A 16,769-nucleotide genomic window follows, 5' to 3' on the forward strand; every position below is an offset into this window, starting at 1 on the left:
CAATGTTGTTTCATGTGATAGGCACATGTTCATTTTGAATGTCTAGGAGGAGAGTATTGATAGTGCTAAACAGTTATTCAGCTAAGTCACAGAAATATTACAGAGTTAGTAACTGGTATTGGGTTCAGCTAACTGTTAAAATAGCTTTTTATAAACAAATAGGATGTTACTTGAAGGGAAACTGCCTGTTTCTGAACCCAGCATTATGATAGTTCAGTCTTGTTTTTTATGTCATCTCTTCTGCTCTGCTAATGACATCAGCTATGCCTGGCCATTTGTCTGCTTCTCCCACACATATCTACATGCTTTCTTCCACACTCGCCCTTATTCATGTAATGCCAATCCTAAACTGATCTGTAAGCCCAATACTCTGTTCCATTTCAAATCCTTCCTTAATACCCACCATTGCTGTAACCCCTACAAGAAATCAGACAACTAATAATGGATAAATTGAGCAGCCAGATGGCATAGCTGATGGGGCTATACACGGCTAGGCTTTAGTTCCTTCTCTGCACTGAGAAGTCTTCCTCCTGGGAGAGACTGGGAGGCAGAGATTGCATACAATAGATATTTAATGTCTTGTCTCTTGTCTGTGTAATCACTGTAGTGGTCTCACTTTCCAACATTTTGCCAGAGAAGAGAGGAAACTAGTTTTAAATTATTTCTGTTTAAGCACCCAACACATTAGTGCACCATGGCTGCAGTTCAGCCAGGGCCGGGAAGAGAGAGAATGATGTTTCCCCGTGAAAGGAAAATTTCAGAGTTTTTTTTTTTTTTTTTTTTTTCCCCTTCTCTCTTCAATTTATGAAGGTAAAAGCTCTTGACCTGAGAAACTGAGCAGGAAGGAGTAGGTGGTACGTCTCTGAAAGTCCGAGGGAGAATGAGGCTTATAGGCTCCAGCCAGCCTTCCTACAAGTAATTAAAGGAGTCACAAGTGCAGTAATAATCCATCAGTAGGCTGTGAGGCAGTATGGGTCTTCTGCTATAGCAAAGCCCTGCAGTAGCATTCTAAGGTTCACTTCAGGCAAAAGGTCAGAGGAGGATAAGATAGTAGCATTAGGGGTGAGAGGGAAGTCTCAGGAGATGAAGTTTTAGAGCCTGGCTGCTTTGTGAGCTTTGTGGGAAATGTTGTTTGGTTTGCTCTAGTGAATAAATTTGGAGGCTCATGCAAGTTAGCTCCCTGACCCAGGTTCAGGGCCCCAGGACCTTACAGGCCTGGAGGGTCTGAGTGTGCATTAAGCCAGGCCCCACGGTCTGAGTCCTATCACTTTGCAATATAGACACAACCCTGCTTGACTTGGGGCCTGGGAGTCAGCCTGAAGTATCCCACAATTCCATTGGACAACTTCCTTATTCCTTTATAGCCCAACCATCTGCAATCCACTCTGGAAAACAGAAGCCACTCCCCCCACCCACCTTTGCAAACAGCAGGAGCTCAGGTTAGCATTAATCCAGTCTCTTCTGATCATCCATCTGCAAGCATGCAGTCAGTGAGCCTTGTGGGTTTGAAATGGAGAGCAAACCATTCAAGCCTTTTGCAAAGTGAGCTACTTCCTGGTAATCTGCAGGGTGAGCAGTAGAGAAGCAATGCCTTGTTGTTGAGGAAATATTTAAGTAGGAAATGTTTGTCCCCATATTTTTATTTTTTCCTTCACTATCTCTCAAGATGAAGAGAAGCTAATTGCTTCTTAGAGCCAGATATAGCCCAATATCCACCTGGGGAACTTCCATTCATGTCACTCAGAGAAATGAGCAAAGATTGGGCATAAATGATGTCCCTCATTTGAAAAGCAAACAAGGACATTCATGCTTTAAGATTTTTTTTGAAGGGGAGATAGCATCATGTAGTGCAACTGAATAAAGCTCTCTAGTAACAATTAGGCAGACGTAACTATGACAAAGTGAAGGGTAGCAAATAAGCCGCCTAGTCAGGCATTTCATTAATGTGGTGACAGAGGGCCAGATTCTCATACCTTCTGCTGAGTCGTAGGTTACTTCACAAGCAGTCCCTTTGAAGTCAATAGAGCTACTTGTGGCTCAAGGTGCTATTCAGTGTGACTCAGGGTATTGGAATCTAGTCCACAACAGAAAGTAAAGGCCGGATCCAGAATCCATTGAAGTTAGTTGAAAGACTCCAGCTGACATCAGTGAGTTTTAGGTCAGGGCCCAAATGTTGAAGATGGATTTCAACAAGCAAGGAATAAAGCCCTAAAAATCAACAAATAAACAAATAAGAGAACTGATCTTGGTGGGACTTTTACTTGAATAAGAACTGCAAAATTGGGCCCAAAGTGCATGTTGAGTGTGGTTGTTGCCACAAAGATGAATATAAACGAGACGCTCGGGTTTGGTACTGCAAAGCAGCAAACATTAGAGATTTTAGGGAGTAACTTTTTTAATTTTTTTTTTTGGAAGAAACAAGGTTTTTAGAACATTTAAAACTATCTAGGATTTTTTTAAATAGAAAATTCAGATGGATGTGATATCCACTCAAATATCCATCTCCACTTTCTGCTGCATGTTGCCATAAGAGATTTGTAAGAGTCATAGCTCTCCTGGGGGAGAGATGGTTCCTATAGTGAAAAACAGTTTGGATTCAACTGCAACTTTTCATACGCAAAAAAATAATTCCAATTAGTCATAGAAAAGTGACTGATAAAGGTGGAGAATTGGACTGTGCACCTGGATAACTGACTATATACATTCCAAACTTAAGAATTTTTCCAGACTCTGAGTAGTTTACCAATGAAAAATACCAATATATTATGTATTAAATACTTGATCTTACAGATCTTTCACTATGGAATAACAGACAGAAATCAAATGCATTATGTTTTTTAATTTGTTTTGTATAGAGCAATATTGTGAGTATATAATATAGATATATGGAGAGAAAGAGCGCTATATAGACTTGTACTGAAAAATTCTATAAGAGCATCTGTTTTCATTGCAGACCATGATGTATGAACTTCCTGTTATTTTTTCTAACATTAGCTGCTCTACGAACAACAGAGTGGACTGGTACAACCACATATCTATAGCAGGCATCTTGCTACTACGCATTTAATCTTCAATTTATTTTGTTCAACCTAGATTTGGTTTTTCTAAGAAGCAAACACTGCCTGGCTAAAATGCTGCATTGTTATGACAAAAATAACCTTGAGCATATTGAGCAAAGCCTTGAAAGTATGAGGTGAACTACTGCTGATTATTTGGAATTAATAAAAATGCCAACAGGTTTTTAAGCAGCAACTGATTTAAATTGATTCTGTTTTCTGACACACTAGCTTTTTGTCAGCATTTCAACTAGCACCTCGAGTGAGAAACTGAAATGGAAAAAAATAAACCTGCTCTGTCTCTCTTCTTGGCGAGAATTTAAGCCACCAAAGTCACAGCTGGCACTGAAAGAACAGTGGCATCAGCAGAGGCCTCTATTCTTGCAGGGCATAAATTGCACTGAGATACCCTAGCAACACTGCTGCGGGATGGTCTGGGCTCGGTGCTCTCTGGTGGACGATGCTTTCTTTGGTTTTTTTCTGTATTTGTGAGATTCTCTGTGGTCCTTGTAGCTGTGGACTGGTCTTGATTTTTCATAGCTCCTTTATTTTTAGGTCTGAAACTATGCTGTTGTCTTCTGTGTTCATATCTGGAACTGCTCTTTATATTATTTTGATCTGTTTCGTTACTGGCACCTTGTGACTTGACAGACCCATTGAGCCGGATGCCGTGATACTGTGAGTTAAATCTTCGTCTCTGGCTAGACGGCCCATTCTATCAAGAAGGAAAATGAATGATCGTTAGGTTGCACGCCCCCTTAAAAGATGTTGTTAAAAACAAATATAACACAGTGAATATTAATAAGTATATGCAGAATCAAATTCCTTATGCAGCCAGTGCATTTGTTTAACCCTGGATGTAACAGAACATATAAGCTTGATCATTGCTAGCGCTCTGTTAAAAACAGCTACATCTACAAGACCCTCACTACAGAGTTTGCATCTGAGCAGTTTGCAAATGTGCGTGCTGGTCAAAAGGTGACGATGTATTAGACAGCTCCACAGAAACACCAGCAGCAAAGGTAAGTAGCAGTAAAAAACGTGGGCCCTGACCCTCAAAGGTATTTAGGTGCCTTACTCCTATTGGAATCAATGGGAGTGAGACACCTAAATATCTTTGAGGATCTGGACTCAGGTTCACTTTGACTCCCCCGGCCCTGGTCCGGCAAAACTCAGCCTGACTTCCTCAGGAGCTTTACCCAAGTAAGCACTACAGGACAGGGTATTGCAGGGTGCTCCGTAAATGAAACAGATATAAACATGCCACAATATAGTAAGCAGAACTACTGAGCTTGTGAAATCCACCTCTACCCCGATATAATGCGACCCGATATAACACGAATTCGGATAGAACGCAGTAAAGCAGCACTCCAAGGGGGGGGAGGGAGAGGGGCGGGACTGCGCACTCCAGCGGATCAAAGCAAGTTCGATACAACACGGTTTCACCTATAATGCGGTAAGATTTTTTGGCTCCTGAGGACAGTGTTATATCGGGGTAGAGGTGTAATATAATTCTCTTGAAATCAGGCAGATTTCAAGATTACCACATACTGAAGGCATGAGTTGATCACTTACCAATAGGAATAAATATTTCCCCATAGCATAATGTAGGGCAATTAGTATCAGGCAGGGTCTTAAAAACCTTGCTCTGAAGCAAATGGTAGTGGTCACAGGACATTGATCTGTTCCTGGTATGGCAATTCCTATGTTCCTCCATCACATATGTTCCACACAGTCATGAAACTGGATTTGGAAAACATCTACTAGTTCATTTTGTCCATCCCTGCGAATGGTGAATTGCATATGATGTATTGCAAAATGGTATTTGGTTTTGTGTTGTTCACTTGTAATACTGCAGATTTTCCCATGAGTTTGTGAATGTTGAACTTCAGTCTAGCTTGTATCTAGTTTCTCACCTGTTTATTTGTTGGGGTTACTTGGGGAGAGGATTCTGTGGGATTGGAAATAAGATGATTTGGCATTTTAGTGCTGGCTGTTTTACTATCAAAGTTCTTGATGTGACTAGAGGATTTTCGGGAGTGTGTACTTTGCTTGCCAGATGCCACATGCGAAGTCACTGACAGCAGCACAGAACTGCATGGTGTTCTTGAGGAGTAGTTGTTCTTTGGATGAGAAACTACAAAAGAAAAACACTCAGTGTTATCAGGTACATCATCAGCACCAAAACACAAGGCCCAGATGCGTATCTCAGTTACACCAGAATTCAGTGGAGTCATTTCAGAATCAGGTCCATAGCCTTTTATTTAGCCTTGTTCCAGAAGACATTTTTGGAGATGAGGGGCCAATCCTGGTGCAACCCACTGACCCTGGTGGATTTACCCCAGGGATGTGTTCAGCAGGAGACTATCTTGAAGAAGCTCCACAATTTCAAAACTCTTAGGAAGAGGTCAATATTTAGGAAAGGCTGCTCTTCCAAAGGGAAATATGGCTCAGAATGCAATAAAAACAAGAGAGGAATTGCCCTGGCATGGGCATCCATCTTGGGCAGGCCTGGATCCACATTATGTTCTGCAGGATTTTTCTCTCTGTGCTGCTAAGACCCAAATCTCAAATTCCTTTTTATGGATTCAGTCCTCCAAAGTGCTAAGTACTCTCTACTCCCATCAGCTTCACAGCTCAGCAGCTCACAGGACTTGGATCTATGTCAATCTAACTCTTCCTGGGATGTAATCCAGGTCAATACCTCTGTGGACATAACCCAGTGAAACTGTGAGCTGGATTGTAGCACAGAGCTGTAACACCACGTTAGGGGCAGCGAGGAAGCACATCACCCCTTCAGGAGCTCTGGGAGCATGCATAATGTTTCCCAGAAGCGTGGCCACCTCACCCCCTTTGGGAAGGGTGCATGCAGTACCCAGTTCTCTCTTAGTGCTGACACTGGTGTGGGCCCTGGGGAGTCCTTGAGTTCCCTGAGTGGAAAGTCTCTCATTGTACCCTTTGCCCTTTTGTCCAAGAGGCTTCTTGCTTCTTCTCCATCCCTTGTCTACCTGCACAGGGCCAGGCACAATCCGTACCCCAAAGGCAAAGAGAGATATTACTCAGTAGAGCTGCCTGAAGGTAAAAAGCACTGTCCCCCAGGAGTAAACCCAGAGCCTGGATGTCTATATTTGTGTGCTGGGGTGCCCATCTTGCTGAAGGGAGGTGCTGTTTGTGACATTGGCAGAGAGAGGCTGTAAGCTGGTTTTCAAGCTGCTTTGATGCTGGCTAAGAACTCTAAACACACTGTGTAAAGACTGAAGGTATGTGAAACTCTGTTAAATCAGCAGTGAAATCTGTCGTCTCTTCCACTGGGTGTTTCCATTGCCAGCATCAGAAACGGCATCACTCCGCTGGCTGCCCCCGGCACTAGGCTAGAAAAGGTCAGCTGGATTTGTAGCTAGTATTTTTTAACAATAACAAATGTAAAATATTGGCTCTTTATTCCTGGTGCCTATTGCTTCTTCGTCTGTGAACTTTTAAACGGTTGGGCTAAACAAACTCGCTGCAGGTTTCCTCACATTGAAATACTGTCTCAGTTCTTGTAATGGGAAAAACAGAATGTTTTAATGAGCATCCTCTAGCAGCGGAGCGAGAAATACACAAAAAGAGGCAAGTGCCGATAATTCCCCCACTGCTCATGGTCAATGGGAGTTGTACTCAGTGCCAGCTTAACCCATGGTTGGCCTCTTTGGCAAACATACACTTCTGGGTCCCTACCTTCTAATATGCACAACCAAGACCAGCTGTACAGTACAGGCAGTGTGGCTGGGCTGGCCATGCTGTGGATCCACTGGGACTAGCGGCTCATCCTGCTGCTGCTAGGTGCACCGCTCACCCTAAGTTCCCTGTAAGCTACGCGGCTGTGCAGCAGCCTTCTTAGTGCCACGCAGGCACTCAGGGAACCTGCCCAGAGGACCGGCCGGGGAAGGGGTGCCCCTCCCCGGGCCCCAACCTAGCCCAGCCGCCCCTACCCCGGCCTGAACGCCCTGGCCAGACCCGAACCCAGCCGCAGCCAGTGCCTATCCTGCGGCCCCAGCCCTGGAGCTGCCACGGTGGGGAGAGGGCCCTTTCTTCCCCAGCGCAGGTGCTGCTGCAGGGAGAGAGAGCTGGGGGAAGTCCTCTCTCCCTGCCGTAGCCCCAGAGCACTCTTCTGCACTCCAAACCCCTCATCCCCAGCCCCACCCCAGAGCCCGCAGCCCCAGCCGGAGCCCTCACTCCTGCACCCAACCCTCTGCCCCAACCCTGAGCCCGCTCCCACACTCCAAACCCCACCACACGAAGACTGTTATGTGCACCAGTATGAAGGTGGTATGTCACGCATCACCGCCATATTGGTGCACATAACAAAATTCATTCCGCACATGGGTGGGAAAAATTAGAGGGAACATTGCTCACCATGATGGAGGGATGGCTGGGCCAAATTTGAGTGAGTGGCGTTGCTACCTGGCTCATGGGGTTGCATTACCATTCAGATTTGGCCCAGCCACCCCTCCATCATGGTGAGCAGCACCACAAGTAACAGCAAGATGAGCAGTCAGTCCTAGTGAATCCACAGCATGGCCAGCCTGGCTGTGATGAATGTATTGCATGGCTGTTCAGTAGGTCCTAGGCCTCCTCCCTGAATTTGGGCCCTAGGTACATGCCCACTTTGTCATGTGATAATCCAAAACTGGTTGTGCCCCTTTACACCTTGGGCTGAATTTGGCCTGGAAATTGAAGTGAATTTCATGCTGATAAAAGGCTGCTGCGATGGAGTTTTCACTCCTTCCACAGAAGAGGTATAGCATGGGTAACAGCCATGCAAGCTTCCTTTTTATGCCCCAACAATGTGCCTCCACTCTGACTTGCAAGTTGCAAAGGCCATCTCTAGGAGTGAGAGGATAGTCCAGTCTCCATGGCTCCTTCAATAATTAGCCTAGGGAGCCTGCCAACCCAGAGGCTTGATTCTGATATGGACGCTTGTCAACTACTACCTTGATGGAGACCACAAACTCATCTCATATATGCCACTGGAAAACTACTTGAGGAATTGCCACTGTTCAATCTCACATGTTTCTGTCATTCCTGCTACCACCCCATTCAAAGGGTTGTATCTCAAACACTTACAGATTTTGGCTTAAAGTTCACTAAAACCAACTCTTCAGTTCTGGATTCCTACAGCACTTCCATAGGGTCTTCAGCCATTTGAGTTTCTGGCCCATTAGTAGTCTCAGAAAGGGCTCTGGTGCTGTAAATAGATTATGGCTGCCCCACCTCGCTCTGCTCTGACTTCTGATTACAGAACTTCCTTGTCTCACTTTGTCTTACAAGCACAGATGATGCAAATATGCATCAAGAGCAAGAGATGGTGGACAGAGTCTTCAGTGTCCAGAGAGAAGGGAAGTGTCCAGCCAGATATATAGTTTTATCTAATGTTCAACATTATTCAGGGAGGATTCCCCATCTCCCCACCACTAGGATGAAAAAAGAGGTTGCATCCTAATGCCAAGTGTATTTACAAACCAAGCACGAGCTAGTTTTTGTAGTGTTTTTTTAAATCTCTTATTTATTTATTTCCCACCACTACGGTAGGTGACCTCTTAGCAAAAATAATGTAACTCCATACTGCTGAACTGCACAGAGCAAAACAGTGAAATATAGATCTCTCTTTTATAAGCAGAGAGGATGATCTGAGCTGCGCTGACATTGCATTCTACCATTCTGTCTTTTTATGACAGACAGGCTGGTGTGGAAGCCAGTGCAAGCATCAAGCTACCTGTCATAAAGTGGGCTACTTACTTTTTAACAGAAAATACATATTTTCCTTTAGGAGATTGTAAAAAAATAAATAGTACAATGAAGATGTGTTATATTTTAAAGTGATCTTATAGAGATGATTACACTTTGGAGAGCGAGCAACTGGAACACTTTAAAATCTATCACCCACAGATGTATATCATTCCTGTTGCTTTCATTTCACACTGACAGCTGTCTTACACTGTCAGATTGTGCAGCTTACCCTCCCTGGCTGCTCAAACCCCACAAGTTCCTTACGTTGCACAAACTTGTGTTAGTAGTTCCTGCAAAAAAACCCCAATTCAGCAAAGCCTTTCAGCACATGCTTAGCTATAAGCACATTACTAATTATTTGTACTACAGTGGCATCTCAAGGTCCCAGTCTTGGTCAGGGTCCCATGATGGTAAGCATTATACAGACAGACAGTCCCTGCCTTGAAGATCTTACAATCTAAATAGACAAGCCAAACAAAGGATGGGAGAGAGACAAAAGGCCCAGAGAGAGGAACTGACTATTCCAGCAAAACTAGGAATAGAGACCAGTTCTCTTGAGCCCCAGTCCAATGCCCTGCTGTCTCATCACTATCCTTAATAGTAGTAGCCCTACAGATTGCAATGTTCTGAATTCAGTGGGTCAGCTCATGTGCTCAGAGTTAGGTAATTGCATTGATGAGCCAATTAACCTGTGAAGTTCACTGCAGCTGCAGGTTATTTAGGGAAATATTTAGTAAAATTAAAAAAATGAGTATATGTTTACATCACTAGCAGCTGTGGTTACACTAACTAAGATGACAATAAAAGAACTTCCACATCCTTAAGCTTTAGGGCATGAGATAGTTACCATGAGATCACTGTGCATAATTGGATGCATTATTTGGAAATTCATGCTTTCCTCCAGCACATCTGGGATTGGCCACTAACAGAGACAGGATACTGGGTTAGATGGATCCCTCAGACTGTTCTGCCATAACAGTTCCTGCGTTCTTGTGCATTAAACTGTTTGTGACTTGAGGGAGACAATTCTTAGGCAATGGAATCACAAGATTCATTCTGGCAGATTCACGATTTGATTTTCTTGCTATTTATAGTAACTCCTTGGAAACCTGAAACTGGAAATAGTTTTTCCTCCAGAAATCGTTTTTCCTCCACCATGCCATGTTTTTGTTTGCTCATGAGTGCTGGGGCTGCTAGGATGGTTTTTTTGGGGCGTGGGGGGGTAGATGGCTGGAGGGAGGAGAAAAGAATTGAAGTATTTGTTTTTTTAAAAACATACAAGTCTTGCATGATATAATGAGAAATAAGAGAGGTCAAATTTTGCATCCGGGGAACATGCCTTTTGGAGCAGACAATAGTTGTGAGCAGCTCAGTAAATTTACAGACAGACAGGTGTAAAATACCTTGTGCCAAATTTAGCTTCTGCAAAAAACTACACATCTTCTGAAATCAGTGCAGTTGCTCCCTCTTATACCAGGGCTGAATCTGGTCCCTTGACATCATGGTAGTGCAGAGAAGTGAAATTGTCACTACAATCACACAACACTTACTTTGAAAATCACCAGAACTTACTTTCTCCGCAGAGCTGAATTTGGGTTTTTAGCTGTTCTATGTCGCAGGAGAACCGGGCAGACCTACCCAGCTCTTCATCATATTTGCGTTCACTCACAAAGTGCTACAAAAATACACGGAAATTAACATTGACTAACATTCTAATGTATCCCACTTCATTATATGGATGGTGAAGAAATCACCCTAATGTTAATTATCCCAAAGTCACTGTAAGGTCTCCGCTGTCTGTCATCCACCAATGCTCAGGCTCTCTGCACAGAATCTGAGCAAATAAAACAGGAGGAGTTTCCCATTCTGTATTAAGTTCTGGCAGTGTAAAGGGACCTTGAAATAGGTGTACATTACACTGTACAATACACCCACTTTAAGGTCCCTTTTCAATGCCAGAGATGGAATCAGGCCCAAAGTGGCCTGATGATTGCTAGGCCTCTCAGCGGCCTTTGATTTTGACCGAAAGATTTTGTTGACTCACTTGCAGAACCTGGTGGAAGTGGCTGGGAATGCCCTTCTGTAGCTTTGCTTCCTCCTCTGTGACAGGTACCAAAGGGTAGAAATAAGTCTCTTGGCTTCCTTCCTGAGAGCTCTGACATGTGGGGTTATACAGAGCTCCAACTTGTAGCCCCTCCTGGTCACTGCATATGCCTCCACCAGGAAGGGGAGAGAGCAAGGTATTTTGGTGTGCTACAATAATATACCAGCAGTACTCTGTTCTGGGGGTTACCTGTTCACTTACAAGTGCACTTCAAGGTACTGGTTACAGTCCAAAAAGCCTTACCAGCAACCATTCAACAACCATTATGGAGGGGATGGCCTCTTTCCTGATGTCACGTCATCCCCAGTGTCAGTTTCTGTGCCAAGGCAATCTCAGCGAAGCTGTCACCTGCAGTCTGAGTTGGTGTGCTTCACAGCACAATACAAGAAGAACCAGATTGACTGATGGATCAATTTGATATTTGGGAAAAGGAGCTTGTGTCATTCTTCCACTGTGCAGAGGTTTTTGTTCTTTGGCCTTTAAGCTTACAGGCTCAATATTGGCCGCAACTAATTGGGACTAATAACTCTGGGATGCACACGCAGCAGAAGCCCCTGCTACACTATTTAATAGGGTGCAGCTTGGACCTCCTCCATACTAGTTTCTATTCATTAGCCATCAGTACAGAGGCTTGCCCTGAGCAGGTGCCCCTCCCTGCCACACCCACAAATGGTCAGCAACATTCAGGTCCTAAGCATTTATAGCACAGAATAGGGATACAAAGTTATGCTGGCAGCACAGGCTCAGTAGCCATGTAAAGAGAGCACGCATCCAAATGGAAGTGTCTTGGTGGACTAACCTTAATTTCAGCCCTGAGTTCAGCCAGTTGTGTCTCAGCCATCTGACTAGCTAAGTCTGTCAGTCTCTTTAGCTCCTCAGCTCTTTTCTGACGAGCAGTCAAGATTTCCACTGCCAAGCAAAAAGGATAATACATTAGTGCTAGGAACATAATCGCTTTTTAACTAATTACTGTCTGTACATTAACATTGTTTGCAGCGTTATTGTAGCTGTGTTGGTTCCAGGATAGTAGAGAGACAAGGTGGGTGAGGTAATATCTTGTATTGGACCAATTTCTGTTAGTGAGAGACACAAGCTTTTGAGCTTACACAGAGCACTTCTTTAGGTCTGGGAAGAAGAGCTCTGTGCAGCTGGAAAGCTTGGAAAAGGTATTATTTCACCCACCTTGTCTCTGTTCATTAACATTATACATCAACATGGGGAAAACATACAACATGCCAAGCACATTTCCATCCATATGACCCTGTCTGCACCGATTAATCCAAATCAATGGATTTAACATAACCGTTTATTGTTAAGAAATTGATATGCTGTTAGAAAATCAAAATCCCCACCCAAAGTTAAACCTGCCCTTCCACATTTAGACAACCAGATGGTACATATGGTGTTTTGAGCTTTTTCCAATGCTTTTTTTAAAGCACAAAATCATTGAGGACTCAGCTGAGATGTAGGAAGTGACTTGAGCCAACAGCCTTACATCCAGGTGCATGATGTCTTTTATTTAGATGTGACCATTTTATCCCCTTCTGAAAGAATTCTGTTAATATATAGTTTGTCTAATTTATAAGAGTTATGGTTTTGCTTTCAAGTACAGATTATGCTCTTATGCAGTTTATCTAATGAAGCCATATTCCATTTATGTAACAAATTCTAAATGCATAAGATTTTGATGAAAAATATTAAATATACAAGACTTCACATGTTATATACCCTGTATAAGGAAATGATTATTTTACACTCCCTAATCTGCTATTAGAAAAAATTCTTATAAACCACAATAGCAATGGCCAACTCTTTCTTGATGCTTAGGATTATGTAATATGACAAATTGTGGAGGACAATGAAATTTGCAGTTATCTAAACATTGATGATCCATGTGTTTGCAAAATCTGATTCAGCAGGAGGGAAATGGTGGGGTTTGCATTAATGCAAAGGGAGGAAAGGTGATATTTTAAATAACGTTTTTATGGCAGAAGCCCAGGCCTGGGAGCCAAGAGACCTTGGTACACATCCTCAGCTGATGTAAACTGTTAGATTGGGTTGACTTCCCTGGAACTCCGACAATTTACACCAGCTGGATCTACCCCCTAATTTCTATGCTTGCTTTGCCACAGATTTCCTGAGTGACGTTGGCTCTTAGGGCTTATGTACCCAGGGAAGTTATTGTGTAATAAACTAGGATGTGACTTTAGAGTGTGAACACTCTTACTCTGTACTCAGAGTGACTTTTTGTGGTTTAGCTAAATTAATCCACACAAAGCACTTTTAGTGCAGAATAAGAGCGTCCAGGCAGGGAGTTAGTGTGGGACAGCTATTGTGTTTTAAAATTCACACCCTGTTTTACTGCACACTAACATCCCATGTAGACAAGCCCTTACCCTCTTTATGCCTCCGTTATACCATCATTAAAATGAGGTGTAATATGACCAAATCTTACAGAAGGTTTGTGTTGATTAATCCCCTAATTTTTGTAAAGAGATTTGAGTTCCTCACATGAAGGCTCTGTGGCAGTGAAGAGCACTGATAGTTATGCTTAAGTGGTGGCCTTTTCTTTGCTCCTTAGCTGATCTTTTCATTCCACCCATCATCCCTAGCCATACGTGGAATATAGCCTCCAGCGTTGTTACGTGGGGAATCCCTGTTGGATTGCTAAACAAGTCACTACGTTTTATAGTGATCAAATAAATAAATTAATGGAGATATCCTATCTCCTAGAACTGGAAGGGACCTTGAAAGGTCATCAAGTCCAGCCCCCTGCCTTCACTAGCAGGACCAAGTACTGATTTTGCCCCAGATCCCTAAGTGGCCCCCTCAAGGATTGAACTCACAACCCTGGGTTTAGCAGGTCAATGCTCAAACCACTGAGCTATCCCTTCCCCTATCACCTTGCTTATACTTTATTCCTGGCTGAAGGATTATTTTAAATTGTGCTAACTGTGCTGTCTCTACAGGTTCAGGACCACATTTTCCAAAGAGACTGTCCAAATCATGTGCTCAAATTCCACAGCTGCAGACGCACGCTGGCATGTGGTACACATGCAAATACCTGTTTTTGCACACTGTTAAGGTTATCAATTTGGGAAATTTGACCTATAGAAATACACCTATATAACGCGACCTGATATAACACAAATTCGGATATAACGTGGTAAAGCAGTGCTCCGGGGGGGGGGGGGGGGGGGGGGGGGGGAGGGGAGGGCTGCGCACTCCGGTGGATCAAAGCAAGTTCAATATAACGCGGTTTCACCTATAACACAGTAAGATTTTGGCTCCCGAGGACAGCGTTCTATCGGGGTAGAGGTGTAGTAAAAATTATCATCAGTTAATTAATCCTCCCCTGTGGCAGAAAGATGTGAAGATAAATAATAACATAATTATTAATTAATACTACACACATTTCAGTAATAACAGCAACCCAAAGATCTAAAAGCACTTTACAGACTCTAACCCTCACAATAGCCCTGAGAGACCGCAGAAGCTGCAATTTAAAGAAAGGCACAGAAACCTGCCCAAACACACATATAGTGTCAATGGGAGAGCAGGGAATTGAATCCAAAGTGATATATTAATACAGCACAAACCCAATAGGTACGTCCTAAGTTAGAATCTCTGTATAATATAACTAGTTTTACTTAACCCAAAAAGTGGATTGTAGCCTCAGACTAGATTAATGTGTAGCCCTCTGATAACATCAGAGCTGTACTGTGGATTTCTAAAATGTGGCTTTATTTGTGCATTGGCTCTTGCTCCACTGACATCAATGGGAATTTTGCCATTGACTTCATAGAAGCAGGAGCATGCCCACCAGGTGATTATAACAGTCTCTGCAGGTAACCAAGGAACTGCTGGCATGTTTCTATCATCATCATCATCTTAAAAAAAAAATTCCCCCAAGACTTCAAGTCCACATGTCTATCACGTTTGTGTTAGAAGATCTCTCATAGGAAACATTTTAAGTGTACATTATGGTCAAACTTTGCTAGAATAATTTGTTCTCTTTGGCCTCCACACATGTATAGTCACAAGGAACTTATCTGAAAACACAGATTTGTTGTTGTTGTTTTGAACACCTTTCAGCTAACTCAAGAGATCTACATACAAATGCAGCACTCAAGAACATATGTATTTGTAACTCGCCCCCATAGCGCTTTAGGTTCAAAAACCAATGAAAGACTGACTGTATCTTCATCCGTGACAGACACAAATCTTCTTCCTGAGTTACTAATATTGGGACAAATCCTGAGCTCACTGCTCAGCCTTTTTAGTCCTTACTCAGACATACTCCCACTAGAGCTGATTTAAAAGTGTTATTGCTAATATGGGGTGTGCCGCGGCTGCTGCAGTGTCCCATTAAATCATTGTTGTGTGTTACCTTTTCCCTCACCAGAATATACCTATCTAGATGACACCTATACAAGAGACAGAAATTAGATGAAAGTCTGGAATGCATCTGATCAGATTTGCCTCAACAGAAAATTAGGAAAACAGGTTTTGAGCAACATCTGCTTTTTAAGATACCTTTTAAATTCATGAGCATAATTACAACTTTCCTTAAAAAGGCTGTAAAGCCAAATATAGCCGTATTATTGATATTTCACTATGTATCTTCATATATTCAAAGTCATGTATATAGTACTATAGTGAACCAAATGAGAGATATTTTACTGTTTCACCATTAGCAAACGAATGCAGGGATTGAGAACGGAAAATGCAAGAAGCACTGCACAAGCTGTAACAGTAGGTTAAGTCTCAGCTTTGAAATCTCTAGATTACTTGGGATCACAGGTTTAAATCTTAACTGGGTTGATTCTTCAACCCTCCAAGGTAGATAAAATGATTTCCATGTGTGTGACAGGGTACTATCAGCAGTTAAAATATATATGTCACTAAAGTCAGCAGGTAAGTTTCTGAATACATGCAGGGGCAGATCTGTCGTAAGAAGGTGCCGTATTTACAGTCACTTTTCAGAACAAAAACATACTTTAAAAACTGAGGTTCTGTCCATTCAGAGTCATTAAAAATCCCATGGACATTTTCATAAGAGAAGGGGTTTGGCTGTATGTATATAGGACTCAATCCTGCAAGCCTGGTGCAAACAAAACTCCCATTGATATCAATGGGGATTCCACACATGGAATGCTTGCAGGACTGGATGTTTAGTCTATAAAAAGTGTGTTGAGTCATTCAGAATGAAAGGTACCATATAAATAGAGAACACTAGAGAATTAGTGATGTCACCGCATCCAAATATTCTGAAGGGTGGTTAAATTCCAAGGCAAAAAAGTGACTTCTTGACTATATGAAATTCTGCAGCCATCTTTAGATTTTTGACATGCCTGCATTATTGACTATTACTAAGGGTATGTTTTAGTCACAGGTATTTTTAGTAAAAGCCACGGACAGGTCACAGGCAGTAAACAAAAATTCACGGCCAGTGACCTGTCCATGACTTTTACTAAAAATACCTGAGACTAAAACTTGGGCCGGGGGTTCTCTGGGGGTGGTGATCTGGGGGCGCCGCTGGTCCAGGGAGGGGGCGGCAGTGGTGGCACATGGCCTGGGACCCTCACTGGCGCTGGGGGAGGTGAGGGTGGAGGGAGAGGGTTGGCGGGGCTGGCAGGCTCCCTGCCGGGCTCTGCACAGCTTCCTGGAAGCAGACAGCATGTCCCTGCAGCTCCTAGGGGAGGGAAGGCCGGGGGGCTCTGCGCACTGTCCCCGCCATGAGGTTCGGCTCTGCAGCTCCCATTGAACAGGAACCGCAGCCAATGGGAGCTGCAGGGGCAGCGCGTAGAGCCCCCTGGTCCCTCCGCCTAGGAGCTACA

The 16,769-nt window shown here is 43.3% G+C and overlaps 1 protein-coding gene across 3 annotated transcripts in view; it reads right to left on the minus strand.

Moving 5' to 3' along the window:
- Positions 1-2,819: 2,819 nt before the first annotated feature.
- SPATS2L (spermatogenesis associated serine rich 2 like) overlaps positions 2,820-16,769 on the minus strand; it is a 134,960-nt gene continuing 121,010 nt past the window's right edge. For all 3 annotated transcript variants that reach the window (XM_054044824.1, XM_054044826.1, XM_054044827.1), the window contains 4 exons: positions 11,729-11,838; positions 10,398-10,500; positions 4,973-5,193; positions 2,820-3,771 (listed from right to left, as the gene is read on the minus strand). In XM_054044824.1, the coding sequence (XP_053900799.1) occupies positions 3,376-3,771; positions 4,973-5,193; positions 10,398-10,500; positions 11,729-11,838 (830 nt within the window). In that variant the 3' untranslated portion in view covers positions 2,820-3,375. The remainder of the gene's footprint in view (positions 3,772-4,972; positions 5,194-10,397; positions 10,501-11,728; positions 11,839-16,769) is intronic.

Source organism: Malaclemys terrapin, chromosome 11 (genome assembly GCF_027887155.1).
Source record: "Malaclemys terrapin pileata isolate rMalTer1 chromosome 11, rMalTer1.hap1, whole genome shotgun sequence".
Classification (NCBI taxonomy): domain Eukaryota; kingdom Metazoa; phylum Chordata; order Testudines; family Emydidae; genus Malaclemys; species Malaclemys terrapin.